Below are 17,270 nucleotides of genomic sequence, written 5' to 3'. Positions count from 1 at the left end.
GGAGGCTGCACTGAATAGACCAGCAAAAAAAATTCAGCTTAATAACTCGATGCAACGACTATACAACATAATCAGTTTTTACGCAACAGGATCTAAGGATAAGATTTCAGCTGCTGCCGTCTTAATGCCAAATTTCTGTTTGTGCATTTTACCAGGAGAAACCTGTGCCTATTCATCGCACCATGCAAACCGGCATGAAGTAGGTTAGAAACAGGGAGGAGCTGAGACATAAATCATTCTCTGGAAGGAATGACCTGGTTGTCCTGTTAACAATATCTTATTACATCACCTTGGAATATAGCGCCTCTGTTCACAAAGACAAATGATCAAAGGGTTAAAAGCGATATTTATGAGAAATTCCAAAAAGGTTTTATGTGGTCAGAATCAGTAACCTTAACCTAGATATGTCAACTCTGAAACGTATTGCAGATATTTTAGGCACATGCATCTAAATTCTAATGCTTTGTATCTCTCTAATGCATGTAGAAGATTAGACCTTTGACTGAAACCGTATTTCTCGTGCTCTGCAAGGCTGGCAATTAGCTTTGTAGATAAATATGAATTAGGCGTATGGACTGGAGAGTGAAGGAAAAGTGTGGATCTCAGTTCACTAGGCTGCTATTAAAAGCATCCCAGGTGGCACCACATGAGAGAATGCCGATGGAGTGTCTACTTTGACAAATCTAGAGTATACAAGATTTTCAGGTAAAAGCCGTGGACAGAAAGGTGCAAAGAGAATGTTCTTATCCCGCCTGCATGGATTATAGCTACATATTTTGCAAAAGTAGTCAGCAAACCGACATTTCTCACATTAAAACACACGTGATATATGATATACAATTAGCCAAATTTCATATTTTACTGTACATGTAGGTCTACATGGCAAGTAAACAAATGAACGCAATAGAAACAAATTAAGTTAATTAATAATGCTTAAAATACCAATAAAATAAGATGCATTTTCTTTTTAGAAAACCACTGAGATCGATAAAGAGTCACGAGGCCCACTTTATGCATTCCTGTATGTTCTGAGTTTATGAATCCGTCAGCGTCAGTCGATTCACTTTAAAAGTCTTAAGTGTGCTTACTGTGACTTTCAGAAAGATCATTTGTAGGGATATTTCGGTTTGGCTTTTCTACATTTTCGTTTTGCGTTTGTAAAAAAAAAAAAACGCGTAGAAACGTTTTACGTCTTGTTCTTCTTTTTTTTGTGACAGGCGAAAAAGCGATACTTTTTGGTTGATTAACAAGCTGTTAATGATCTCCTTCTCGTGTCATTAAACCCGTCCGGCGCGCCTTGTAATACCGCTCATTAGTTTAGGCTTCATTCGAGGAGCCCCCCTCCCAAACCCCCTGAGTCATTCAGTAATGATTTGACCTGGGATTCCCTCGCACTCCATGAGTCCCGTGGAGGTGAACGGCGTGATGGTGTCCAGGGAAATCTCCCCGTCGCACTCAAACTGTCCGATGTTGGGTAAGAGCATGTTTTTGTGGTTCCGGGACGCGTTCGAAGTAACCGAGTCCTTATCGAACGGGAGACTCGGCTCCTCCCGAGGGTTCGGCATCTGAACGGCCAGCGGTTGGGCTTCCTTCTGAAGCGTCGTGTCGTGATGATACGATACCAGCTCGTTGCTGAAATTCACAGTCTCCACTGCGGTGCTGGGGAAAATTTTATTGCAACCCAAAATCGAGGAGAACGCCCTCCTGAAGTCGGCGTTAAACGCGTAAATGACGGGATTGAGGGAGGAATTGGCCCATCCGAACCACACGAAGATGGTGAAGGTAGTGTCGCTAACGCACTGGCAGAAGGGCACCATGCAGTTAAGCACGAAAAACGGCAGCCAGCAGAACACGAATACTCCCATTATGATCGAGAGCGTCTTCAAAACTTTGGTCTCTTTCTTGAAAGTGGTTTTCAGCGAGTTCTCGTTGGAGCAGTCGTTGGACTGGTGGTGGTTTTGCGCGTGCTCCGCTGCCCTCTCCAAAGAGGAGATCCTGCGGATCTGTGTCTGCGCGATACGGAATATCCTCGTGTACGTCGCGATCATGATGATCACGGGGATGTAAAAACTTATCAGCGAAGACGAGATGGCATAAGTCCGGTTCAGGTTGGCTTTGCAGTTGTCGCTGTAGTCGGTGCCGTTGCCCGCGGCGCCCTCCTCGTCGTCCTCAGCCATGTGCCAGTTGAGCTGTACCGGTATAAAAGAGATGAGGATGGACAGGGTCCACGCCACACCGATCATCATGAAAGCCACCCGGTGGGTCATCTTGCGCTCGTAGCGGAACGGGCTCGCGATGGCCCAGTAGCGGTCCACGCTGATGATGCACAGGTTGAGGATGGACGCGGTGGAGCACATGATGTCAAAGGCGATCCAGATGCCGCAAAACCGGCCGAAGAGCCAAGTGCCCGCCACCGCAGATATGGCCTCCCACGGCATCACCAGGACGGCCACGAAGAGATCCGAAACGGCCAGAGATATGACGAAAAAGTTGGTCACTTTGGAGCGCAGGTGCCTAAATTTGACCACGGCGGCGCACACCAACGTGTTTCCGAGCAGCGTGGAGACGATGAGAAGGAAGAGCACAAAACCCAGCAGAGCGCGCACGCTGTTCTGTCCGTCTCCATCCTCTCGCTCCTGCGCTCCGTGCGCGCGGTCCTGCGTGTGGTTTGTGCCGTTTTCCATCTCTAAAATCATACCCGTTAATATCGCATCCGACCAAGACACCTCATAACGGCCAGTTACCTTGTTTTGGGATACTCTTTGTGAGCGATCGGTCCGATTTCCAGCTCTGTCCCATGTTGGCGAGTTGGGGAAACTGCGTCCGTTCCCGGTGCCGAGCGCGTGGAATGACCCACATTCACGCGCTGGTGCGTCTCGCTCGAGAAGTTCTCGCTTTGTGATTGGTTTATGTCCACACCGCTGAGTCTGTGTGATCCACACCAACATTCATTCCCTCGGAACGACTAGTTTACAATTAACCTGAAATCTTCATTTAACCAGGTCTGCAGAAATTAGATAGAAAACATCTAAACAAGCACTTTTGGTGACAGCTGACACTTCAATCAGACTTTTCAACAACAACAGTATATGTAACAAATTCACATTAATAGTCAAATTTAATCATTTATGTTGAAGTTATAAAGTTCGGCATGCTGATGAATCATCTAAATACCCACAGATTACATTAAGAATTCGGTGGCATTTTAATGATAGTAACCTCTTAAGATCTGTGAAAAAGGTTTTAGTTTTACGTTGCTTAGAGCATTAAAACAATGTGCAAAATTTAAAATTATTTCATCTATAACTTCATCTATAAGATCGTTTGAGGACATCGGCACTCAATTTCTTTAAAATAATGAAAGACATGAATGAACATGCATAGGCAAAAGCTTTGTAATTTAAAATCACTAATACGTTTTTAGTTTTCAAGATATTTTTTGTTTACTAAACTCTGTATAGAGATCATTCTAAACTGTTATAACAGAATTATTCAATATGCTATATTTATTTCTGCAAAATGTGTGCACAATGTGTTTTTTTCATTACATACAATGTATCTGTAAACTAAATCTAATTAGCGTATTCATGTGTTTTTGGGTCAGCATGTAATGAAACAAGTGTAATAATAATAAGAAGAATACTGAAATATAATTTATTAGTTAATTCATTATTTAATGCATAATTCATTTGTTATGTCTCACAAAATGCATAATAAACGTTCTGGCGTCCTCATATGAGGACATGTATGAAATCAACATCCTGCTTTATAACAGAAAGTCCTATTTAGATATTTTAATAACATTTCATAACATTTTCCTGAGAGGTTGATTTATGACACACAATTTAAAAAATGTACAGATTTGAATGATAATTAGAAAATAGGATCATGTTTCATAAGGAGAGGGAGTGGTCATGGCGAAACATCCAATCATTTGGTAGAAAAGCCCCGAATGTGATCTGTACAGGACATCCAGACCGTGACATGCGCAGTCTTAGAGAAATTCACAAAAACATAACGTCCTCATGCGAGGACACGGGGTCCTGAGAGGGTAATCTATGCCAAGTCAGTTGTAATTGGGGGATTGGTAATTAAAGGCATGACTGATTGATTGATTGATTGATTGATTGATTGATTGATTTGTTGTTGTTGTTGTTTGCCTAAACGCTGCACATAATATTTAGGGCCTACACATTTTGTATTTAATAATTTTTTCTTAAACATGAATCATAATGTTAAGATATATATTAGTTATTGTCAATTAAACCGATAACGTACAGGGTAGTGCAAAATGATTAGCAGTAGTGCAAGACTATGTCTTGCAGTTTATAGTTTAGATTAGCTGCACTTCACTCTGTCATAGAGAAACACACAGTGTTAGTGAATGGCTGCTGTATACTGGTCGAGCTGCATTTTTCTGCTTTTGGTTTTAGGTTTCCCAGTCTATTCACTGAGAAACTATTCAACTGTCAAACATGTTACTAGATACCACAATATTTTTTTGGCAGTAATGGCGTAGTGCGGCGAAAAGCTCAGTGATTGTTCAAAGTACTAGCAGTAAAAAAATAAAAAATAAAAAAGGCACAAATCATTTTTACAGTTTTTTTTTCCCCCAGGAACCCAAAGAGCACATCATTTGTTTTATATGTATTTGAAGAGTGTGGTTAATTATTAACTTTTCTCCCAAACGTGTTCCTTTTCATCACTTAGACATTGAGAGAATCATACTCATTAATTTTAATGCAATGGCTAAGAATAATGCATCTTAATGAATAAAATCCGGCCTTCATTTTATACTCAGAAAATAACATAACATTTTTAATTCATAAATGCTGAGACATAAAAGGCTAAGAGTCTGCATTCTCCAAATGTATGAATTTAAAGTGCATGCTTTTTGGGGAAAAAAGAGAAAATTTACACACAAGGGTCTTGTTTGGATTTTTAGTAACACACCATACAATACACCATACAGTGTCATATTACATTCCTTGAGTACATTTAGGAATTTATTAGCATTTACATTAATTTATTAAGATGAGGATACTGAGAATTGATATCAAATTTAAGTTAATTAATTTGCAAACATACATAAAGAGCTTAGCAATGCAGGTGATTTATTCTTGTAACGTAGCCTGACTTAAACTCATCTTGTGTTTTGCCGCCCTCTAGTGGGACCTTAGATTTTACCGAACAACAATGTTTAACAATCTGTTAAAATAATGGTAATAGACAGTCAAATAGACACACACACACACACACACACACACACACACACACACACACACACACACACACACACACACACAGAAGATAAAACAGATAAGCAGAGCAAATAAGGTGTAATGATATTAATAATAACATTCCTCCGCCAAACAATGTAGTTCCCCGGAAACGGTTGTGGTTCCAACAAAAGTAAACAAAGAATGATGCAACAAATTTGTAAATACTTGGCTCAACCAATCAGAATTTTACATTTTGATGTGTATTTATGTTTTTATTCGTTAATTATTTTAAAATATGTCTGTAAATATGTCTAATGTTTTAACACGTTTTATCCTCTTATAATGTAAAAATGAAGGAAATACAAATAATGGAAGATAGCAAGACAGATTTTTTTAACGCTTTTTATGTCGTTTTAGGTCATATAAAACTCCAGTTTAGGTTCACGAAAATAATAAACTCTTATGTGCTGCTTTTTAAAAGCCGAGTGTGCTGCAGTTGCTCCAACTGTCCGGTGGATGTCGCGTTAACTCCTGGAAATCCCACTTCCAACCTTTCGCTTGGAAAAGACACGCCGACACCACATTCAAAATGGCCTCTATCATCGACTGCGCTGGACGTGGATCAAAATGTGCATAAACAACAACGAGCCGTGGCTTTACACTCCATCCTCAACGCTACAGGCTTCGGAGGCGCGATGTCATGAATGTATTGGACCGGGAGAATCGGCGGGGTATATAAGATGAGAGTTTGTTTTGCAGACAGCCCAGCCGAACCGGGGCGCCGCCGCTGCAGCAGGGCTTCATCTGCCTTTCCGAGCCGCCGACACCTCCAGTGAGATGGAAAAAGTGGAGGATGCTGCTGATGAGCCGGGACTCGCACCGTCCATCGATGTCAACGACAACCGGGAGGAGTACAAAGCACGCGTTTGCGTTTCAGACACCGAAAGCGCACGGGAAGGGTCTGTTTACGGTTCGGTTCATGCGAATCCGGGCGGTGCTGGACTGTCGTCTCTCTCCCCGGTGGTGGTGGTGGGGTGCAGGGCTGGAGTATTAAACGGGTTTCCCGGGAAGCTGGAGGTGGATATGGTGTGTCCGGATGGAGAGGGGGGAACCCGGTACGGCCCAGGGACTTCCGAAGCCGAGAGCGTGAATAAACCCGACAAAGGCTATTTAAATTCGCAGCTGAGCTCTGCGGTGTCGTTTATGGGTAAAAACGCGCCGGACACGAAGATGCCTAATGGACATGTTACCCACGAGCACATGGATCACGATCAGACTCATTTAAGATGTGTGGATTACGCAGAAGGATTCAACAGGAAGCTGCCTTCTTTGGACAGAGGTGTAAAAGTGGGCAATGGGGGTTTGTTGATTGTGAACAGTTATGACACTCTGTCTCAAGTCCCCTTCAGAGCCTTGGGTGGCCTTCCGGCTCCAGAAAGCCGCGACTTTGTTCATCAAAGGGGGGGTGTCCTCTCCGCAGGCAGGTCATGTGAAAGGATCAGTCGTGCCAGTGCTGAGAGCTCAGAGGAGGCCCAGCCCTGTGACCCGGATCCCGCAGATACCCTGTCAGACCTCAGTGCCAAGCTGTCCTTGTCTCCCCTGGCAGAAAACACCAGCGATTACACCGAGACGGACCCGAGCCCGGAGGAGGATTTTAGCGACCCTCCTCCGCTCAGGCCCCAGAACCTCCGCACTAACCCTGGTCACACAGTCTCCCTCAGCTGTGATGCCACTCCTCTGAGCCCTGGGGACGATGGGTATTTTGGAGCAGAGGGCGGTGGGGATGAATGTCTCGGCTCTGTGAAAGCATTTGAGGGCGGCCGGCGGCAGAGCGCCCCAGACAGGGTCGCCGGTGACACGGATGCCTCTCCTGACCAGATGCTTGGCACTAAGAAACACGGCATTGCTGAGTTCCTGACCAGGTAAAGGCAGATGAGATGCAGTAAACCTCTTTTTGACCTTTTCACAGTTGCCCCATTCAGGTGTCTAAACACTGACATGATGCATGCCCCCCTCCTAATATATGCACCATCATTGGCTGCATTTATTCAATCAAAATATAGTAAACACAATATCGCTAAATATTATTACCATTTAAAATAACAGGTTTCTATTTTAATACGTTTTTAAATATAATGTATTTCTGTTATTTTCAGCAGCCGTTACTCTAGTCTCCTTTGGGGTTACGTTAATCTTAAGAAATGTTTTTAGTATGCTGAACTGATTGTATATGTATATATATGTGTGTGTGTGTGTGTGTGTGTGTGTGTGTGTGTGTGTGTGTGAGGGAGAAAAGTGAACCAGATCATATGGAAACAAAAAGCCCATAGATTTACACAATCACCACCTCTCTTGACTAATTCCTTAAAGCTTTTCCTTGAATTATTGCATTTAATTTTTAAATGTTGCCTATATGCCTTTTTTTTTTTTTTTTTTTTTTTTTTTTAAGTGTTGTTATCCGCGAGGAAGCGCTTTATTGTTTCAGAGCAAAATTCAAACTGTAGCTCACATGATCAGGTAATGAATGATGAGTAAAAACAGGTGCTTTGCCTGCCGCTCACTTGTGGCTTTTTTCTTCAAAGATGTGCCTCACAGAAGACCTGAAGTGTTTTGTTTGCTTTGAACACACTCCTTGTGTTATGTTTTCAGATGTTTGGTGAAGAGAAGCCGCTTTGCTTTATCAAAGTCAAATCCAATTTGGAATAATATTTAGTCGTCTCAGACTTGCATGAAGCCAAAATATTGCATCAGAACCAAACTCCGTGCCATCAGACTGCATATCTGACTTGCTTATGTTATGTTTAGGGTAAAATTCACCTTACTGCACCAGTAATGCAATACTAGAGTTCACAGGGAGTCCTCTTCCCAGGAGTTTGGTCTCTACAAAGACCTTCATAGATTTTAGTATGGAAAAAAACACTCACTCACTTACTCACTCTGAGGAATTTTAATGTCAGCTTTTATGAGTTAGGTTTCGTGGTGTTTTGCTGCCGAGACCTTGTTTCTGCTCACTCCGTATCTTCAGTTCCTTCTTTTTTTTCCCCACATGAACAAACTTCTCCTTTCCAGCTTTACCGTACCCTATCATCCTTTGTCGCGCTTTCTCCTTGTCCGTCTCCCTCACTATTGTGTCTGTCATCCTATCCGTCTCTCTCAGGACGGTATTGACCTGCCTCACTGGCTTTATTATGTAATTAAGACAGCATTAGATCGATTGTCCTGTCAGAAAGCATGTTCAGAGATTTAATGAGCTCATCTCCACAGCAAGGCCTGCTCATTATCTGTGTGTTTGTGTAAAGGGCACCTGTGACTGTGACTCAAGGTTTATTTGCAGAATGCTGGTGCTGCCGTATCACCACGAGCACTTTAAAACCTCCTGTATTACCCGCATTAACTCGGCTGAGCTGGCCAAGATCTTAATTCCCTATAGTCATAGTCTGAACTTAATGAGTTTAATGGTTGTCATATTTTGGCCTCTTTAGATCAAAGGCTACAAGGACTTAACTGTTTGAGAATCTCTCTCTTTTCTTTCGCAAGATAAGTTGTGTAGAGTATGTTTTTCTGAATGTAATTTTTTTTTCGGTCTCCGTTACTTTCTGTCTTCAAAGGAGTTTGTTTTCCTGGAAGTCCAAAGAATCAAGGGCTGCAGCATCCAACAGTGCTCCAGGATGGAAGCTGTTTGGGACAATTCCACTGCGGGACAACCTTCCAAAGGACTCTAAAACCATACAACAGGTAAGAGAGGTGGTTTAAAGGAATGGCTTATGCAGATTTTTCAGACCTCTCTGATATGTTTTCTGTGGAACATAAAATTCGGTTTTAGTTGCAAAAAATCACCCATTATTGGATATTTTTTATTTATTATTTATTTATTGAACATTATGGTATTGTGATGCCTAAATTTACAGAAGAACTGTAACATTTTCTCTATTGTAACTTTATTGTGTTGATCACTATGTTGCATCCCAGTTAAATAATAGCCTATTTCTTCTTACTTACAAAATTGTACTGGCCCCAAACCTGTACATATTTAATACACAGACACGGAACAAATGTATATAAATCATAACATAATTTTCCTATTTGGTTGAGTGTTTGTAACGAGTATATAACCCAAGAAACAGTGCCGCTGTTTCCATGACTAGAAACACTTCTAACCCTTATTTGTGCAGAGAAAAGATAGCAAGGGAAGTCAGTATTTGCACAAGAGGGTTAGGGAGAGAGCGAGAAAGCAAAAAAGAAAGAGGAGGAAGAGAAACCAAGAATGACAGAGTAAGTGAAATAAAGAAGGACTTAGATTACTGCTGGAAACTCTGCGTCATTTAGTGTGTCAGCCAGGAGAGACTAGTGTGTGTGTGGGGCGAGTGTGGGCTTTGTGTGTGTGTGTGTGTGTGTGTGTGTGTGTGCATGCATGCAGCTGTCTTTACTCTTCCCCTTCAGTAAGTGATGACTGAGCCTGTGTTGTTTTCAGCTCTGGATTTGAGCTTAATTCCCCCTCCACACTCTGCAGGTGCCTCTCTGTATTCCAGTGAGAGAGAGACCTCTGATAAACTCACACACGAAGACTTGTCGTGTCTTTCAATTCCTAAAGCTTTTTTCAGATCCTCCTCTCCTTAAAGGAATGTTGTTGTTTTTTTCCTTTTTTAAGAAACATAAAACATTCAGTTCTGACCTTGTCTGTGTAATTATTATATCCTATAACTTTTAAACATCATTGACGCATAAAGCTGGTAAAACGTCACATAGAAACTGCAAGGATGCTTTTTTTATTTTTTGCAAAGTCTGACTGATAGACCTAGATAATGACTTTGTGGCTTTGTCCAGTATACACACAAATTGAACTGCAGTTCGCCTTGGTGTTTGTGCGATTTCTCTGTGAATGTGAATGTAAATGTGTTGTTTCTCTGCTCTGCTTGATCCTGTATCGGAGTCGTGCTGTTTGTGCTTCAGTTGTAATATGGGTTTAGCATTAAGGCCATTGCCTTTGGGCCTTTCCACTTGTAGCATGTGGGAATCTCATGATGGAATTCTTCCTCCTCCTGATGCATGTGGCAGCTGAGAAATTGTAGACTCTGTTGTAATCTCATAATGACTGCCCTCCTTTCCTTTTCCTTTTTTTTTTTTTTTTAAGGAGTATGAGACCAGGGTGGGACCTGCCACAGGACCACCCCCTCACCCTCATCCAACGAGACGCAAGAATCTGGAGTTTGAGCCATTATCCACGACTGCTCTCATTTTGGAAGACAGACCTGCGTAAGTGTGAAATGTTAACTAGAGCTCCTCAAGTGCTGCACAAGCTTCCATTTAATCAAATATTTACCCAAATTCCCTGAGCACTGGTGGTGAAACACAGGCTGTCGTACCAAATGTGTGCCTATAAACCTGAAAAGCAGGTTTTATTGTTGTAAAAAAAATTCTTATAGTGTGTAGAAGAATCGTATATGCTTTGCTTATTTGTTAATAATTGAAAACTAGCTTTTTGTATAGTTGTGCATCCAGGAAGAGTTTATCTGAGTGGAACTTGGGAACATGCCCAGAGAGAGAAAATGATTCTAAACTGTGATATTCCACATATTCAGGATTAGGGGGAAACCAAATGTTATAATAATTAATAATAATGTAATAGTTAACAATTGACAAGCCCACATCACGTTTCTAAAACAGGCACTGACCAAAGAAGAGAAAGAACTCCATCCATATAGTGAATACAGTCCTCTGAAGAACTGTGCACTTTCCTCATAAACCGTGTCTGTTTTAGCCTTTATCATTCCTCTGACTTAAGGCTTTGGCCTGAATTTAAAACCCTGAAACAACTGACATACTGGAGGTTTACCAATGAAAACATGGATAAATCCTTTCTGAAGTGTTGCAGAAAGTTTTATTTATTTATAACAGATGGTCAGTTTTTAATGTATAATGCAGAGATTGTCCATTTTAGCTTCATGCAGCACAATTGTTTTTGCTATTAGATTGAAGGTATTATATTTAATGTTAAAATACTTTAATGTATGATACAGCAACATTGTCTCAAAGTTTGGGGTGGGGATATTGATTTGCCCCACCAATGTCAGACACAAAGTGCCCCTAAAACTCATTATTACATACCATAACTTGTGTTATATTGCTTAGTAATGCTAGAGGTACAGAAACTACCCAAAAACTACACTCTTTTCAAAATTCTAATATTTCACATTTTAATATTCCACAAAAAGCGTTCATGGTGAGCATAAGAGACTTATTTCAATAACACATGACCCCAACCAGCAGTGTATGTTTGGGTGAAGGTTTTGTTTGTTTGTGCAGGTTCAAAAACTTCTTGTATTTTTAGGAATTTGCCTGCTAAATCAGAAGAGGAATCTCAGAGACACCGGCAGGAATACAGTGAGATGGTAGCAGGGGCCAAGAGAAGGGGTGAGTACCGTGTTTGACAATGATAATGATGTCTGACACTTGATCTGTTGGCCATACGCTCCTGTATTTCAGCACACAGCTGCCCCTCTCACTGCCTATATTCACGAACAGCCAAACATTTTCCCTTCTTGCACTTAGAGATGAAAGAGGCACAGAAGAAAAAACGTCAAATGAAAGAGCGATACCGACAGGAGGAGAACATTGCCAATGCCATGGTCATCTGGAACACGGAAGTTCTGCCTAATTGGGAAAGCATGTAAGTGTCACATCCATATATCTGTCCATTTGGAATTTATGTTTTTTAATGTCGTGTAATGATGTGTTCTGTTGCCATGACAAAGGCGCAACACACGCCGTGTCCGAGACCTCTGGTGGCAAGGCGTCCCGCCCAGCGTCCGCGGGAAGGTCTGGAGCCTCGCCATCGGGAATGAGCTCAACATCACCCCAGGTAACTATGGCAACTGCTGCACTCCTCACATTTGGTTAGTCTTGATCATCTGTGGCCTTCTGCCTCCGTGTGACATCAATGTGACACAAACAAACACAGATTGTGTCCAGATGAACTGTTGACAAGGAAGCAGCTGTTGCTTTTGTCACAGCAATTGTGTGTGTGTGTGTGTGTTTTAGAACTGTATGAGATCTTCCTGTCCAGAGCCAAAGAGAAGTGGAGGAGCTTCAGTGAGACTAGTTCGGTGAATGAAAATGAAGGTCTGTTTGTACTTTTTGCCCTGTCTGCAAACTAAACTACACCAAAGAATGAAGTAACTGAACAATTCTATCCTTGAAAGTGAAAGTAAACCCAGATTGAGAGTGTGTTTACTTTGTCAGTGTGTTGATTGTGTCAAATACGTTGTTTCCATTAACAGCTTCCTGAATTGCTTCACATGAAACAATAAAGCAGATAAGATTTTTTTCCCCCTTATCTAATCTGACATGGAAGATGCAGAAAATATTTACAACATATCCATCATAATTCTGCTGTAAATGAAGTGAATGCTGTAAAGATTTTAATATGCTCTTTGAGAGCCATTAACATTGTTTTGCATCTTTACCTGTAACGGACAGATTTATAGTGTGAGATTTATACTTGGTTGTAAAGATGGTGAGAATTTAAACAGGTTAAATTGTTCAGTGCTTTAGTAAACCAGTCAATTCTTCATTTGAAAATGTAATATAAAAACAAAATAGCCATTTTAAATCGTAAAAGTATTTCATATTATTACTGTATTTTGTATTACATTTTGGTCAAATTAAATGCAGGCTTGGAGAAAATAGGAGACTTCTTTCATAAACATAATGAATCAAATATTAGCATAACAAAACCTTTGCACAGTATTGTATGTTGCTAAATTTAGCTGAAAAGGAGTTTATTACAATCCACACTGGCTATTTAATTTATTCATTTAACCTTTGCTAAAAACAACAAAAACGTCCTTTAAACTATTTCAGAGCAAATCCATAAAATTTGAGTTTTTTTGGTTTTTTTTTAGCTCTGTCAACCAGCTGTAGCCTGACTGATGACTTCATCTGGTTTTAATTGATTAGATTGTGGAGTGTCGCTGGCAGACAGAGAGTCGAGTCTGGATTTAATCAAGCTGGATATTTCCAGAACTTTCCCCTCTCTCTACATATTCCAGAAGGTAAGAACAGGTGTTTTGGTACTGCAATTATAATACTTTTTGTGTGTGGATATATTAATTGAGTTTCCATCATGCCTAATTAGATTTTTGTCTCATTTCCCATCAGGGTGGACCATATCATGATATATTGCACAGTGTGTTGGGGGCTTACACCTGTTACAGACCTGATGTAGGCTATGTAAGTACCATCCCGAATCATGTCAGTTCAGGGATGTGTTTTATTGAGAGTCTGATGTGTATGTGTCGTGTTTTAGGTTCAGGGGATGTCTTTCATTGCTGCTGTTCTAATTCTGAATTTGGAGGAAGCCGATGCCTTCATTGCCTTTGCCAACCTCCTTAACAAACCATGCCAGATGGCCTTCTTCAGAGTGGACCATGACCTGGTACACACACGCGCTCTCTCTTCATCAAACAGATTTTAGTAGACCTGCAACAAAACCTACATTTGCTCTCAAAATAGAGAGAGCGTTGTGTCTGCGTTTGCAGTCAGCATTTATTCCAACCATCTGTTGACCCACTTATAGAGATTTCATTTGCCAGACACAAACACAGTAAAACAACTCCCAAAAGTCACGATCTGTTGCAGAACATTCCTTTATTTTAAACACTCAGTGTTGTGCTTTTGTCCGTGCTTGTGTTTGTTGCCGTTAAGTGCTCTGTATTGAAGTGCTACTTTATTTTTTTTTCTTCCCCCAAGATGCTGAAGTATTTTGCTGCGTTTGAGGTGTTTTTTGAGGAGAACCTTCCCAAATTATTCCAGCACTTTCAGAACAACAGCTTGACGCCTGACTTTTACCTCATAGACTGGTAAATCTGCTCTTAAAATCTCTCTTCCTGCTGTTTGTCCTCTCTTGTTTCTTTTTCTTGTTTTGAGAACGAGGAGAGATTCATGTTTTCCTTCAGTAGCTCTCTATCGCCCTCTAGGGCTGCTTTTATGTTCTCTCCTGTGAGGAGAAATTCATTCATTTTTCTCATAAGAAGAGGAAGCCTTAGGCAAGTTTAGGTTGGCTGAATCTAATTAACAGTGTTGGGAAACAAGAACCACTTCCTTTTTAATATTTTTAAAATGGAAACAACCAAACAAGTGCAGTCAGATTTCCAAATCAATGACTCTTACGATCAATTCTTTTTAGCACATCTTATAAATGTTCTTGTTAAAGTAGATAAAGATGCACAATGTGTTAGTAGTATTTTACAAAAGTAAATAAAGTATATTTAGTATATATAGTATTAATGCTTAATGTATACATTAGCATTTAAAAATGTGGAGTTGATATGATTTTTTTTTTTAAAATGCATAAGATAAGCATAAACGACTCACCAAAGCTATATTACATTCTAATAATATTTCAATAAAGTATGTAATATACATGTAAGTTAAAAAAGTGTGAATATCTTGTTTTTAAATATTTCTTCCACAAAACTGAATTGTTATTGGAACCCTTTAATAATGATTATACTCATTACAGTTTCATCTGCAAAAACAACATCTGAGCATTTGTCCGACTTCAAGTAAACTTTTCTCTTACACCTTTTTTTTCTGTCCTGCTCTTAGGATCTTTACTCTGTACAGCAAGTCATTACCGCTGGACGTGGCATGTCGTGTTTGGGATGTGTTTTGCCGAGATGGAGAAGAGGCGTTATTCCGGACAGGACTGGGAATTCTGAGGCTGTACCAGGATGTTCTACTGCAGATGGATTTCATCCATAGTGCACAGTTCCTTTCCCGGCTGCCTGAAAACACACCTGCACATGCACTCTTCTCCTGCATCGCAAACACACAGATGATCAGTAACAACCGCCGGTGGAACCAGGTCAGAAATACACAAACTGAGACAGTTCATTTTTATTAAAATATAAATATTTATTACACCAAAGCTTTATTTCACTTTTAGTTTCAATTACAATTTCATATTTATATGATTTGGTCAGCAGTAAATCAATAAAATAAAATGATAAAGCCACGTTAAAAGCTAGTCAAGTAAGATTTAATGTGATCTTCAAGAAGAAAGTTCTTTCCCCTCCTCCTCCTCCAGGTCTTTTCTGCTCTGATGAAAGATGGACTCAAAGAAACTGACAAAAGCAGCAGCAGCAGCAACAGTCCTGCCTTAAGAAGCTAACAGCTGACTCTGTCCCAGAGGAAGTGATGATTTTTCTGAGACTCTGAAGGGATGGCGGTCATCACTCAGCACTTTGACCTCTGCAGTGTGCCTGAGGGACAGCTCAGGCTCAGCCCTGATGTGCTGATTGTCCTGTCTGAAGAATCTCCTAATGAACTCATGTCCTGTGGAAGGGACATTTATTCACTTGCGCTCGCGAGTGCGTTTAATGCGTGTGTTTGTGTAAGAATGAGCCCAAGAAAAAGAGAAATGTGAGTCAGGTGAACGTATAATGTGCCAACTTTGTCAATGTTACTTTTGTAATGTTGTAACTATAAGAAAACAAATTAATCAGAATCGTTTACACGCATATATACACACACACACACACACACACACACATGCACTCAGAGGTCAGTGCCACATTATTTGAACACTTCTATGGTTGATGTAAACCAGCGGCAGGCTCTCTGTTATACACACACACACACACATACACACAAAATATAAACCTGCAGTAGCCTTTCATTAGCCCATACCAAATGTGTTTCAGCTGTTTCTCTTCATTTATCTGAATTCAGCCTGATTGATATTTGATAACACATTCACCACTGACAGCAGGCATAGAGCCACTGCGCTCTATGACTATTCTCAGTATGTCCCAAAAACACACAGACCAAGAGCTAATAATCTGGATTTCTATTAACAGGTTCTGTCGGGTATTAGCACTCCAGATTTTCTTTGCTATAATAGGCTATATTTAAAGATTTGAACACACTCCTATAACACATGTACACACACTAACCAATCAGCGGCAAACAAGATCAGCTTTTAGCTTTTGCACCTTCTACTACACTCCAAATGAATGAACCTTGACGTTTCCTGATGTTTTTTCTGTTATTTAATGTCTTTTTTTTTTTTATTTAAGTGTTGTTTCCCCTCTTCACACACCCAATTTTTTTAAAACTCTCCTTCACTTGTACAGTCTCTTTTTTTTACGTGACAGCTATTAATGTGCGTTTCTGGTGTGAGGGCTCCAGCGTAGATGTGGAAAAATACCAGTATTGGAGACCTGCTGTCTTCCAGTCTTTTTTTCACATCTTGTAAAATTTTATGTTGCTTAGCAGTTTATTAGAAGGTGCAAACCAGACATGGAGTCAGTACGTCTTTGAAGAGTGCCATTTGCAGATCATTGGAAAATGTATTTTAAAGTTTGCTGCTTGATGAGAGGTTTATGATCCACTGTGTCCCAATTTCATTGTTTCAAACATTAAATATAATGAAATACTGCTAAAGAAAAAATAATTCTCTACATTCTTTGTACAGTACTAGTGTCTTTTCACACAAGGCATTTCTTTGCACTTTACTTTGCTGCTTTTCCATCATTTTCTTAGTGTAATCTTGAACTGGACTCAACTAATGCAAAAGATGCAAACAAAGGAGCAGTAACCCAAAAATTGACTGGCTCTACAGTGGATACTCCGCAGTAAATGAGTGCCATCAAAGCAGTGGTTGTTAGAAACAAATCCATGGTTAAGGTGTTTTAAAATTTTAACCTGAACTTTAATAACTTACTCTGCATAGAAGACTCAAAGCGAGAAAGCAATGGTTTGTTGAAACATTTGGATAGACTGGAGTTGTGTGAGTTGCCTTTTAAAAAGACAGTGATCATAATTTGTCAGAAGTGAGTCTTTTTGAAAGATTCTATGATGGACAAATGCATTTTGGATCTTTAAATAAAGACTAACTTTATAAAATGAATGAAGTCACAGCTGCAAATTGCTATAAGCTGTTGCAAGTAAATGGTTTTAAAGGGAAGGGGAGGTTTTACTCATAACATATACAGAGGATGATGGTATAGAGTCATCAATATTAGGCATGTTCTTCAGAAAGACAAA

The 17,270-nt window shown here is 40.2% G+C and overlaps 2 protein-coding genes across 2 annotated transcripts; one reads left to right on the top strand and one right to left on the bottom strand.

Moving 5' to 3' along the window:
* Positions 1-352: 352 nt before the first annotated feature.
* LOC122361765 (D(1)-like dopamine receptor) lies at positions 353-4,486 on the bottom strand. The gene has a single exon (XM_043262718.1). The coding sequence runs from the start codon at positions 2,946-2,948 to the stop codon at positions 1,359-1,361; it is 1,590 nt and encodes a 529-aa protein (XP_043118653.1). The 5' UTR covers positions 2,949-4,486; the 3' UTR covers positions 353-1,358.
* A 1,194-nt stretch (positions 4,487-5,680) lies between these two features.
* On the top strand, positions 5,681-16,674 carry tbc1d12a (TBC1 domain family, member 12a). Its single transcript, XM_043262716.1, has 13 exons — positions 5,681-7,144; positions 8,831-8,957; positions 10,354-10,475; positions 11,551-11,633; positions 11,772-11,889; positions 11,975-12,081; positions 12,261-12,341; positions 13,179-13,273; positions 13,380-13,451; positions 13,528-13,656; positions 13,971-14,080; positions 14,829-15,087; positions 15,310-16,674. Exons 1-13 carry the CDS (start codon positions 6,060-6,062, stop codon positions 15,391-15,393), a joined length of 2,472 nt encoding a protein of 823 aa, XP_043118651.1. The 5' UTR covers positions 5,681-6,059; the 3' UTR covers positions 15,394-16,674.
* The last annotated feature ends 596 nt before the right edge of the window (positions 16,675-17,270 follow it).

The sequence above is a fragment of the Puntigrus tetrazona genome, chromosome 17 (assembly GCF_018831695.1).
Source record: "Puntigrus tetrazona isolate hp1 chromosome 17, ASM1883169v1, whole genome shotgun sequence".
NCBI classification, from domain to species: domain Eukaryota; kingdom Metazoa; phylum Chordata; class Actinopteri; order Cypriniformes; family Cyprinidae; genus Puntigrus; species Puntigrus tetrazona.
The sequence above is the reverse complement of the archived record's forward strand: the minus strand, read 5'-3'. Positions and strand labels throughout refer to the sequence as shown.

What these genes read in the sequence shown, in the direction of transcription:
- tbc1d12a (XM_043262716.1), top strand. Translation starts at nt 6,060, where the DNA reads ATGGAAAAAGTGGAGGATGCTGCTGATGAGCCGGGACTCGCACCGTCC. An exon ending in ACTCTAAAACCATACAACAG is followed by an intron (nt 8,958 to 10,353) that starts GTAAGAGAGGTG and finishes TTTTTTTTTAAG; the next exon opens with GAGTATGAGACCAGGGTGGG. An exon ending in GACTTTTACCTCATAGACTG is followed by an intron (nt 14,081 to 14,828) that starts GTAAATCTGCTC and finishes TCCTGCTCTTAG; the next exon opens with GATCTTTACTCTGTACAGCA.
- LOC122361765 (XM_043262718.1), bottom strand. Translation starts at nt 2,948, where the DNA reads ATGTTGGTGTGGATCACACAGACTCAGCGGTGTGGACATAAACCAATC.